The sequence below is a fragment of the Limulus polyphemus genome, unplaced genomic scaffold, assembly GCF_000517525.1.
Source record: "Limulus polyphemus unplaced genomic scaffold, Limulus_polyphemus-2.1.2 Scaffold87, whole genome shotgun sequence".
NCBI classification, from domain to species: domain Eukaryota; kingdom Metazoa; phylum Arthropoda; class Merostomata; order Xiphosura; family Limulidae; genus Limulus; species Limulus polyphemus.
This window is the reverse complement of record NW_013665697.1, coordinates 447,689-460,869: the sequence shown is the minus strand read 5'-3', so window position 1 is coordinate 460,869 and position 13,181 is coordinate 447,689. Positions and strand designations below refer to the sequence as shown.

General features: G+C 32.1%; 1 protein-coding gene across 4 annotated transcripts in view; it reads right to left on the bottom strand.

Annotated features, from left to right (window-relative positions):
- Positions 1-2,283: 2,283 nt before the first annotated feature.
- LOC106468300 (hemicentin-1-like) overlaps positions 2,284-13,181 on the bottom strand; it is a 130,048-nt gene continuing 119,150 nt past the window's right edge. For all 4 annotated transcript variants that reach the window (XM_022397277.1, XM_022397289.1, XM_022397306.1 and 1 more), the window contains 2 exons: positions 11,979-12,126; positions 2,284-4,198 (listed from right to left, as the gene is read on the bottom strand). In XM_022397277.1, the coding sequence (XP_022252985.1) occupies positions 4,176-4,198; positions 11,979-12,126 (171 nt within the window). In that variant the 3' untranslated portion in view covers positions 2,284-4,175. The remainder of the gene's footprint in view (positions 4,199-11,978; positions 12,127-13,181) is intronic.

Genomic DNA, 13,181 nt, shown 5'->3' with positions numbered 1-13,181 from the left:
CGCCGCGCTAAACTGTTCGACATGTTTCTAGAAGAAAATGGGATATACAGAGTGGAATGGCTTGCACATTCATCAAAATTCAATCCTATCATACATGTATGGGATGCTTATGGTAGATGTGCCACTTCCCGACAAGGACTCCAGACACTAACGATGCACGGGTAGTATCTCTTTCAGAAAAGTGGTTAGGGACACCTCATAATATCATCAACACTAATGTTTTAAGTGTACAACATTAGTGTCAGATTGATCTAGTTGTTAACTGTGATCATATTCTATATGTGTTAGATGTATACGAATGTTCATTTTAAGTTCAATACGAGAGTATTATTTAGTTTATATAGTGCGAACGTTAAAGTAAGTTATTTTTAGAAGGGGTAATTATGGCAAGTTTACTTATGTAACTGTTTAAGAACCATTTGTTGTGTACTTCAATTGTTGTGAATTAACGTCACATTACTCTAACCTTCTGTATTTTTCTCGTTGCTTTAAGTGAGTATTGTTACATCATAGCGTCTCGTAGTTTGTAGAAAGTTCTAGGCCTCAATTGGGCAATCTATATATATAGGCCACCGAGATAGTGCAAGTTAAATTAGTGAGCGTGAAAACAAGACAACGTAAGTTAGAGATATAGATCTAAACTGTGTTTGTAAGTTTAGTCATAAACAGTGTATAGTGGCGACATTTAAAGTGTTATAATGGTAGATTGTATTGTAATAACAGAGCAGAGAAGAATAATTCGTCTTTTCATTTGGGTTCTAAAGTAACTGAATTAGCCTGTGTGGACTTGTGACGGAAAAGAGAATTACTTAAAGCTCTGTATACAACTGTGGTAACCCACGGGGTAAAATAAGTGAATTTGTCACTGATTGTATTGTGATAGCAGAATAGAGGAGAATAATTTGTCTTGTCAAAGGGTGTTCTAAATTAATTGAACATGCCTGTGTGGACTTTGACGAAAAAGAGACAATTACAATGGCCAACAAATCATTTTCATCAGATATAATTATAAGTGGGCTAGATAGCTCTTAGGATGCTAATTCCAAATTTGTTGTGATGAGACCGATCAAATGTGTAAGTTTATTGTCTTAATTATAATTTAACTTGCTGTACATTTCTTTTTTCACGAGTATGTACTGTATAAATTTAACCAAGTGTATAGTGTGCATAACATTTATGGGACTTATACTGAAAAATGAATCAAGTTATAATGTTAACTAGCCTAATGTGTAATTATTACCTCAATTGTGCTAAAATTAACACCAGTCATATTTCTATAACTAGATGTACTAAAAGAAAAGCGAAAATAGATTTGGAAAAAGCGTGCAAAACCAGTTTAGAAAAGGGTGTTTACATTTTTGATGAGAGACAAAAGTTCGATTTTATCGACTAGTGTTATTTAAAACTGTGGATACAACTGGAATAACCAATAGTGTAACGAATGTTTGTACATACGTTTGACTTGTTTTGAATATATTATTTTATAACAAATGGATTGTGTACTATCCGTTTATTGTTCAAATTTATCGCCAAGAAGTCACAGACACCTACTGTAAAGATTCCATCCATACATACAATATAACCTGACAGTAAGAAAAGGAAATATCATGAACTGCCAAGATTTAAAGTCACTTCTTAATGTTGATTTACGAGTGTAGGCCTAATGACTAATCATTTGTATGCCAGATCAGAAAACAAATCAGCAGATGATTAACATAAATGTTAACTGAGAGAGCAGGGAGGGAAACTGGCGTTATTATATAATAGTATTTTTACTTTCTCATGATCAAAATGTTATAAATTGGAATAAGCATTTGATTGTTCTGAGCATTATGTTTATCACTTGTATATATGTTTTCAGAGTTAGATTTTTGATAAATGAAAAGATAGACAGATACCTATTATTTTGTCACTATAATATTTTTCTTGGCCACAGGAAACTGCACTTAATGAAATAAACAGTAAAAGCAAACAACACGTTCCAAGATAATTTCTTGGGTTGTGAGATAAAAACTGTCATTTTTCTTCTCGTTTATAGATGCATAATTCAAAAATAGCGTATATGACTATGTAGCGTTATGGTATACTTAATACCTGTCTTTATCACGCATAGACTATGTAGCGTTATGGTATACTTAATACCTGTCTTTATCCTGCATATTGACTGGATGAATAAACGTCACTTGAAATGGAACAAGAGAACAGACAGTAGCTGATTTTGACGATGATACCTATGGCCAGTTTGTAGGTTTTATATTTGTGATTTATGAAACATACGCCAAAGAAAAGCTTAAAATTTTTATTTAAAGCCTAATACATCAGCAGTACAATATCTTATACTTATTTATTATATGAAATTTAATACATCACTGTGAAATTGGCAAGCATTTTAGCGTGTTGGATAATTTCAGATAACATGCGGTTATTAGGATAAATGTTATAATATCCTGCACTTAGTTAACTTCAAGTCAGAAAAAATTGTATTCACTGCATATTTCTTAAAGAATAAACACAAAGAAGTTTACAACAACAATACCTCTGAGATTTACTTCCGGTCTGGAATATAAACAGGTAAGGGTAAGCGTTCTGTGTTTCCCTAATGTTTATTTACAATAAAACCCTAATTACCTCTGTAAGATAAGTTATACTAAACACAGGCTTCTTTTGAATTCCTTGTAGACAGTTCTAATCTGAAAGTTTTACGTTTTCAAGACATATTAAATACAATTACGTCATTTTGAACGCCATCTTTTGTACAAAACGTCTACTAAAGCTGTTTCATTTTGCTGTGTTCAGTGATATACGTGTCACATTACTATAGAGCCGAATTATTTTATATTAAGTGACAGCCAAAATGACAACAAACTGGGTTTTTAAATCTCTCTCTAACCAACTTAAACGAGGTTAACTTACTATTTTAATGTTTTACTGTTTTAATCTACAAAACGAGTTCAAAATAATTCTGTTAAAAGTACATCACACAGACTTTAACACTAATAAAAACATTAAGTGCTGGAAAACCACCATCCGTTCAAAAATTAACGCTTTTGTCTTAAACTATATCATTTGAAACGACCGTATTCATTTTTACATCTTTTAACCAACCTCATTTTTTTATTGTTAAGTAATTGTAATGATGTTACGAACAAACAATGTCCATCTTTTCAGGAAGACTTCCCAGTAATGACACATTACTGACTAATTTAAAACAATAGTCAATAGCGCAGGTTATATTTAAGACGTTGTATTATGACTATAGCAGTTTATTTACAGGATAAGTGCCTCAGATAATCAAAGCACATATAAAGATAATTCAGCAAGCCAATCAACCACCTGGTGCCAGTAACCCTATAAAATTTATAGAAATGACATATTTATATCAAAAACTGTATTTATTTACTATGCACAATATCTAAGAAATGATAAATTTACAAGGGATATTAAATGTCTACTACGTATACAACAAAACAAACACATTTCTTCCTTATAAGGCTTACCTTACCTCTAAACGAGACTATAACGTTACAAAAGAGAGAGAGAGAGAGACGCTTCTATTAATAGATAACTTCCTCTGTAAATGTTGTTAGATTTGTTTGAATAAAAAGATTTTTCATATAAAGAGAAATCTAGCGGTCGTGTATTATTAAATTATCTATTTTTCTTGATATGCATACAGGTATACCAACAACAACATCTATCGCAGTTATATTTTAAAGAGACTTAAACATACTAACAACTCTAAAGTCTCGAGCTATGTAATCATAACTTTATACTTCAATAGCAAAGATAGCGCAAACATATTTTAAAAGAAATAAAGCTTGACTAAGATCACACTCTTTTGTTTTGGTTTTTGTAAACTTTTCATAAATATTAATGAAGAGTCTTAAACCACAGTTTCTTTGGAACAGTATGATCAGTAATCACACCAAAATAGTTTTGTACCAGATCGTCTTTCAACAGGTTGATATGCAGCCGACACAGAAGTTTAGATCCACAACTATATAGCCTGTCGTAGAAAACTAGAAGTTTCTAATCTTCCGGATGCTGGTTAGTGGACTTAGGTTTTGTCTTTGGAGGAAGAGATGGTTCCTTGTGGAGGCAACAAAGGCTTTATCCGCGGATCTCGGATCTTCCCCAATTTGACGTTATAATACATGTCAACATAAAGCATGTTGTCACTTATGTCTGGGTTGAAAGGCTGAAGGAGATAAAACACATATACACAGATTTAAAGGTAAAAATTGAAGAAATCCAGAAATATATGTCTGCCATAAAAGAGCTTTACCAGAATCTTAAAACAAATTCTATACACAGACTAGTTCAATACTAAGAATTTGTGCGGAGTTCACAAAATTAATACAAATTCCTTGTTCATTAACACGATTTTATTTACAACTATTTTAAAATTCAGATCATTATTTCACACAGTTTATGTTTCAAACTTTTCATAACATGCTGAATATGTTTAGTTAAATATAGATTCTAAAATGTAATAAAATACATCTAGTGAGTTTAGTAGAAAATGTGTATATACTTTCAATTAATTCAAAAGAAAGTAAAAGATCAACCACTTAATGAAAAATTAGAGATCTGAAAATTAATCTTCCATATTTCTGTCTCAGTTTTATGTCTGCATAAAATAATTCACACTTTATGATGTAAGACGAGTCTAATATAATATTTCTTAAAGGTTTTAAAAGAACGTACATAAGGTAAGTTATGCAGTAATTACACTAACAACTTATTATACACGAGTACAATTACCTTAACCAGTTTTTTTTTCGAAACCCACAAAGTGAACAGATAAATGAAATAAATTTTTAATAATATATATTGAACGTAAAGAAATAACAATCACACAACTAGCACAAGAAGTTAAAGACAGTAAGTACAGAAAGCTTTCAATTATTTGAAAGTGTACTAGGATCCAGTAACTTGTTTGTTCTATCCTGAAAATATATTTCACATACATATCAACTAATTAGGTAACGGCTACTGTAAATTAACATTTAGGAAATCGATAAATGTCCAAATCACGCAAGTTTAAGTTGCTTAAGGAACAATAGTACATGGTGTACATAAAGTCTGGAATCAATGTAAACTTAATTTATTTGAAACGTTTATTTATTAAATTTATGTTTCATTCTTTTTGTTGCAGGTTATGTTGTCCATACGTAATAATCATGAGGTTAAGTTTACAATAGCGCGTTGAAATTATCCTGTTGTGTGGACATTAAGGACGGACAAAGAGAGAAATAGTGCTGGAGTTCAATAACAAACATCCAGAAAGAAATTCAATATCTCAATCATGCTGTATCGTTTACAAACATGTTTTGAACTTGGCGGTGGCCATTTTGAACAGATATTGTAAATATGTATTTAAATAAAATATGTCTACATTGATTCTAGACTTTATGGACACCCTGTATTTAGGTTTACTAGTAGTTGCGTATGGTGTTTCTCACACCTCCAAATTCGTAGTCATGATCCAGTCAATGAATGCCTCGCCCGCTTCGTGGATAGTACAATATCCCCTGGTACCGCAGTGACCGGACAGTGCAACACGAGATGGTCTGTGTCTTGTAGGGATTCCTGACATGCTGGGCATGTAGGGGATTCACGATAACCCCATCGATGCAGGTTGGCCGCTATTCTGCCAAGGCCTGACCTCAGCCTGTTTGCCTGTGTCCATTGCTTTCTGGTTAGGTAACAGAAACCGAGCAGTTTTTGGTTTATTTATTTATGTTGACGAAGTGAAATGAAAACAAAATTCAAAGTCTGTAGAGTATGTAGGTTTCATCCTTGAAAATCTTTAGAATAGTTCAATGGGTTTTATTCTTTCAAGTCTGGAGGATAACTCTATATTTTTATTCTTCCAAGTCTGGAGGATAACTCTATATTTTTATTCTTCCAAGTCTGGAGGATAACTCTATATTTTTATTCTTCCAAGTCTGGAGGATAACTCGATGGGTTTTATTCTTACAAGTCTGGAAGATAACTCTATATTTTTATTCTTTCACCTCTGAAGGATAACTCAATGGGTTTTTCTTCCAAGTCTGGAATATAACTCTATATTTTTATTCTTTCACCTCGGAAGGATAACTCAATGGGTTTTATTCCTACAAATCTGGAATATAACTCTATATTTTTTTATTCTTCCTAGTCTAGAGGATAACTAGATAATGTTGTCCTTCCAACTCGGGAGGATAACTCTACGTGCCTTTATCAAAAGTGACGCACGTCCGAAATGTCCAAGAATTATAGTTATTTTTTCCCTTAAAAGTCATATGTTGTTTTAAAGCTTTTACAGACACCAAGTATTGAAACGTTTGAAAGTTAACAATAAAGTATTTACGAAATATTCATAGCTAGGTATATATTATCATAACATTCAAGATCTTTCTCTTAAACAGGTACATACGCCCTCTATTGTATTAATCCTTCTTTAATTAGCTTATTGTAATAGTCAGCAATTTCCCATGTGTGCAGTAATGAATGTAAGTTCTAATTTGTACATGATCAGAGCTCTTACAACTTTCAAACTCTTGGGGACTTCATCTTTGACATTGATATATTTCATAATTTTAGACATCTTAATGTGAATACGTAAGGAAACGCTTATCTCTTAAACTATTTCTCACCTTATATCCAATTTGTAAGGAAATCACTTTCATGTTGATGCTTTTTGACAGAATCTTCCATAACAAATTTGGACCCACCATTGGGGTTAGACACTATTGCCCAATAAGGCAAGAGAAAATAAGTTGCCAAATTTTTTATTAAGCACGTTCTATTGGGCAAGTTTCTGCTCGATGTTATGACTATATGAATACTATTTTAACGTTTAATAAAGCTAGAGCCGCCCATTGGAAGACCACGAAGTTTGAGTTTATTGTATATTTCATTGTTCCATGTATTTAAGAGATTACTTTCGAAATTAATGTAACTTTGCAAGACGCTCAGTGTAGAGACTACACTCGAGTACAATATTATCAACCTACTCTATACCATTCCATATCTGAAGCTACAAAAGGGGGTTTTTTGGTGATGTTAAAACAAATTCTCTATATGAAGCAACGAAAGGAATTAAGAATTATAATGCTACCAAAAAATTCCTCTGTGCTTATGAAAGTATAAAGGAAATTCGTCACCGTGAAACAATAAGGAATTCACCTATATTAAAATACAAAAATAATTCCATGTTTGAAGCTACAAAAAATATGTGTAAAGCTGTGACAAATTTGAATATATGAACCTACAAACGATATTCCAATGTAAACTAAATATTCCAAGTGGAAGTATATAATTTGTAAACCGTTTGTATGGCATAATATTACAATAAAATTGGTAAACATTTTCCGAATTATTATAATTAAATATCATTCAAAAGTCGAGCATCAACAACATAGATGCTACATACCAGGAAAGTTGATAATTGATAAGTATGTTCAAAACTTATATCAACTGGTTATACATCTACTGAGGATAAAAATAGAAAAACTTTGAACTCTCAGTGGGCATATAATTTTGAGATTTTCATGCACAGACTTTTTTTACGGTGTATCTTTATGAGTTTCATGACCTATCGAAGATGATATAACACAGCTAAAAACAATTTTGACCACTTCCTAGCTAAAGTCCTACTAAAGCTTCCACTAATCAAGCTGCAGAGACTATCAAAAAGAAACATAAAATTAAAATAATTTAGTTTCGCCAACTCCCTTGATAACAAATACTCATCGAAAGAAGTTAAGAACAATCTTTTATCTTCAATATAAACAGTTAATGAAGTTTGGTGACTTGTGTCGTTGTACGTGATATTACTGAACAAAGTTTAAAAACTAAATGCCTGACAGACAGACAGATAGATAAATAAATAATTATACTATTGCAAAAATGGCTTATGTTTTTTCAACAAAGAAATAATTGTAAGAATGTCAGTACTGACAATAGTTATGTAGCTTTTAAACGTTGTGATGATGTGGCTATTATCTATACTGATGTCCAATATCAAAAAACTTTCCACATATTTATTGATTTTCTATAGTAGATGTATAAAATACATTTTCCTTGATCGTTGCAATTAGTTGTTTCTGTGGAAAGTGAATAATATTTTTATTACTCCATGACTCTAATTTGACTGATCTACACTTAAGTACGAAGTATGGAAGACGCACAGTTTTTGATGAAGTAAGACATAGCATAATAGCTTTACATATAGTGGAAAATACAAACAAAACGTTTTGAAACTGGAGTTTAAAGTAATCGAAAAACACGATGAAACTGGTATCACTGATGATAAGAGCATGCCTGGAAAAACCACCTGAGCTTTGCAGATGTTAAGTACCTTAGTCTTATTCCACTCAGAGATGACGTAAATTTAGCAACTTCGTTGCTCCAGAACTGGTGTTAAACTTGGATATTCCACAGTGTGATGCAGATTCTGTCAAGAAGGACTGAAAAGCACATTACAGCAAGAAGACTACAAACAGAAGTAACTTAAGTCTGCCAAAGATTTCAAAAACTGGATAACTTGCATATGGAGAAAACTACTTTGGACTAATGAGATAAAGTTTGAGATCTTAGAAACCAATAGATGCCAGTACATTCATTGCACGAGTGGTGAGAGATTAAAGAGAAAATATCTGAAGTTTTCAGTTAAACATGGTAGATGTAGCATCCAAGTATGCGTTTGTTTAACCACACCTGAAGGTGGTGATCTCTACCGTATTGAAAGAGTTCTGGATTCTTCCCCGTATTAGTAAGTACTCATTCACCATGCTGTTCATTTTGGGCGTCGTTCAGTGGGATAATTTTTTATTTCCGGCATAATGACGATCTTAAAAATACAGCGAGCGTAAACTCTAAATTTGCTTTATATATGCGTTTGCTTAGCCTTCAGACATTATGAAGTTCTGAAGAACCTACATTAAAAAATAATTCAGCATGTTTTGCATTTAAAATACATGGTGATGACTGAGTGGCCTTTAATTTATGCACAGTACTATATTTAAAATTGTCATGGATAGGAATAAAAGAAACGGAATTTAAGACGAATGATAACGCTATATAATGAGGTTGCTTAATTTACTGTACTTAACTCTAGCAATTTAAACTTTCTCTTTAAGGTCTTACATAGCTATGCGTAAGCTGGGATAAGCATTACTTTAGAACATGAAAATACCAAATACGCACAACTTCAAAAACATTGTTTTAACTTTATTATTCTTCACTAAATAATCTCCTGATTAATATGTACTGAAATGTCTCGCAGGCAGAGTAATGTAATAAGTTCATAGACATTATTAACAGTCTACAGCAAGCTTACAGAAATAAAAACTAAGCTACTTATAGCAGAAGAATGTCAGATTTCGAAAATTCTCGAAAGTCATTGACTATGTTACCTGTAAATTTTGTATATCGCCAGGCTTACAGTTAACATGTTTATATCAAAACGTATAATATTACGTAGTGTAAACTCACTTGCTCTCGGAAATAAATACTCAAATAAAGAAAACACTTTTCAAATAAGGAAGTAAATATAAGGATGGCTAATATCAATCCTTCAAAAAAAGATAGTAGGGATGACATGTGCACCATCCCTACATAATAGCACAGGCAAGAATTAACATATAGCAATATATATATAACTATTAAATCACAATTGAATTTAAATGTATCCTATTTTTGTGTGTTAACATTCTACTACACTGTACGCCTGTTCTATTATGTAAGGATGGCGCAAATGCCATCCCCACTATCTTGTTTGTATTGTTTTTAAGGATTGATATTAGCCATCCCTATATTTACTTCATTTTTTAAATGTTTTCCTTTACTTGTTGCCCCCCAGTGGCACAGCGTTATATCTGCGGACTTACAACGCTAGAATCCGGGTTTCGATACACGTGGTGGGCAGAGCACAGATAGCCCCTTGTGTAGCTTTGTGCTTAATTACAAAACAAACCTTTACTTGTTTGCTTGTTATTGTTTTTTAATGCAGTGTTTCAATAAACATAGGAAGGTTGTATTTATAACCAAGTTCTAAATACAATGAGGTTCAAAATGTAATATTTATTGATTATCTATTATTGGCTGGTATTTCCTATTTCAACCTATATTTAAGCTTTTTATAGAAACACTAAATCTTCGAAAGAAAGCTAACTGCAAGGGGTAATAATAACATCGTTTTCTCTAAAATTATGATTTCTTTCATTATCACCAGTTATTAATAATACTTATAAAAGCGAATACTCCGTTTTAAACTATGTTACCTCAGTGAAATTGGTTTACACTATTGTTTTGATTTATTGTGTAATAACTAAGAAGCCGAAGAATGAAAAACAAGAAATTCAAACTTTTTGCTATGATATTTACAGACATTCCCAGAACTTGTTATAAAAGGAAACACTATATAGCATTATAAGGTTCTGATTACATATTGAGCAGATATTTAAAATTCTATTTCGGTGGACAATCCGAGCCATCCCTACATAGACAGTAGTATCGGCTGCCTGATCACTTTAAAATCCCCCAATGTGTAGTTCCTATTTATATCCAGAATTTACAGTAGCATGTTAACTCTTCTTGATTTTCTGTAGTAATTTATAGTAGTGATAATAGATAGAAACATAGGCCTGCAGTCAATGAAAATATACAACTCATTTGTGTTAAACAAGGGAAAGAAAAAATTGTTTTCATAAATATAATAACACTAGTAACGTCAAGTAAAAATAGCTATTATACTAGTATCGCTATTGTTGTTAATATTACCTAAACCTGAGACATCTTTTATGATTTTATAGCTAAAATAAAACCAAATGACATATGAAAGTGCAAAGATGAAACATGGTTATTAGACGTGCAATTTTTTCAACATAATCATAACTTGTGAGAAAACATCTTTTTTAATTCATAGTAATGCTAGATGGCAGCCCCTAATTCCCCAAAATGACAATCATCCACGACCTAGTTTCCTAAATCCATTATGTTATAATACAGATTGTATCATACTAATGTACATTAACTAAAACTCTAACACGTGAAATTACATTTAACTAGTTAATTTAGTATCAAGCACTTTAACTAATATATATTAATCTCATTTCAGAACAGATTAAACTGTGCATTGTAAAATCACGATTATTCACAGGAAACATGAGAAATCGAAGAAGATAATGAGTCTGTTATAAATAGCTGATATTGACTAATGGGTGTTTGAGTCTGTTATAAACAGCTGATATTGACTAATGGGTGTTTGTTGTCTACTATAGAATTTTGGATTATCAAAAGTAGGTTTAATAAGTACAGTAAATACAGACTAATAAAGTATAAACAAGTCATTTCTCAACGACGTGCTTACACAGCCTAAGCCTAATAATAGCACCTTGAAACACTTAATATCATTGTAATTTCAAAACCTCGTGCCTTGGTTAATAATCGCTTGGAAATAAAAGTGTTTTTATTCCAAATCACGGTGGTTAAAACGTGAGAATAAAAACATGGACAGTGAATTCTTCTGATAACGTAAATATCTGTTTACTTTGTTTTCTTTCGAAATACATAGAAGTGTGAAATAAAATGAAGATTTTGACACCTGAATAAATGCACAATTTCTTTTAATTATTTGTTCCACGAAACTTGCTGGTTAATAAAGTGAGTTAGACCTTTATTTAATTAATATGCCGTCTTACAGGAGTGTCCGTGGAATATTAGTGTTGTTCTAGTTTTTCTTTTACGATTAAATATTGCTGCAGTGGATTTATAAAAGGCTAAAATACGTATTATAATACCAACCAGTGCACCTCAATATGCTTTAATATATATAAAAATCAAAAACATTACTATGTGACCTTAGTTGTTTTCAATACCAACCAGTGCACCTCAATATGCTTTAATATATATAAAAATCAAAAACATTACTATATGACCTTAGTTGTTTTCGTTACCCGACACGGTAGACTCCAGCAAAATATACTTACTTTGATCTGCATACTCCCCTTCCTCTGTGAAATTCAGCGTAGCGTATTCAGTAGGTGCGTTTTTCCTAAATACGGGTCTTGCACCACTGTGTGGCAAAGATAAGTCAGCGTAGACCAGACCTTCGTTATTAGTAGAGAAGGAGGGATTCTGCAAACGTCATAACACATGCAATGGCTCAAAAATTAAAAGGTTTTAGGTTAATAAATAATACTCTCCATACAAGTCATTGTGATTTAACAGTTATTAGCAATGTGACAGTACTACATATATTGTTAAAATACGTTTTATGTTATGATATAATTTATCAACACAGTCTCTGTCCACATTAACACGTCTATCATATCACTACACAAACTATTTATGCACTGAAACAACTACCAGATGACACCACAGATTCTATCTACACTAACACGGTTATCAAGTAACTACATAAACGGTTCCTACACTGAAATAACTGTCATATGACACCACAGGTTCTATCTATACTAACACGGTTATCAAGTAACTACATAAACGGTTTCTACACTGAAATAACTGTCATATGGCACCACAGGTTCTATCTATACTAACACGGTTATCAAGTAACTACATAAACGGTTTCTACACTGAAACAACTACCACATGACACCACAGGCTCCATCTACATTAAAAAATAAACTATCACTTGGCTAAACAGACTGTTTCTATAGTGACAAAACTATCACATGACATCACAGGTTCTATCTACATTCACACAACTATTACATAACTAAACAAATTATTTTTGCACTGAAAAAACTACCACACAGGTTATATTTACACTAACACAGCTATCAAGTAACTACACAAACAGTTTCTGCACTGAAACAACTAACACATTACACCATAGGTTCTATCTACAATAATACAGCTATCAAGTGGCTAAAAAAGGGTTTCTACATTGAAACGACTATCACATGACGGCACAGGCTCTTTTTATACATGCAGTGACATAACTATCACGAGATCAACAAAGCTATTTCTACACTGACACAACTATCACGTACAGTCCCAATTTGGACAAAAACTCGTTATTTCCCTTGACATTTATTCAGTTTTATGCTCCGGTGTCCTAATTGAATTTTAACTGCGACCAGACGTATCGTGAATATAATTCAAGATGGTTGTTTATACTTCTAAATAATATTCAAAAGTGGATATATATATATATATATATATATATA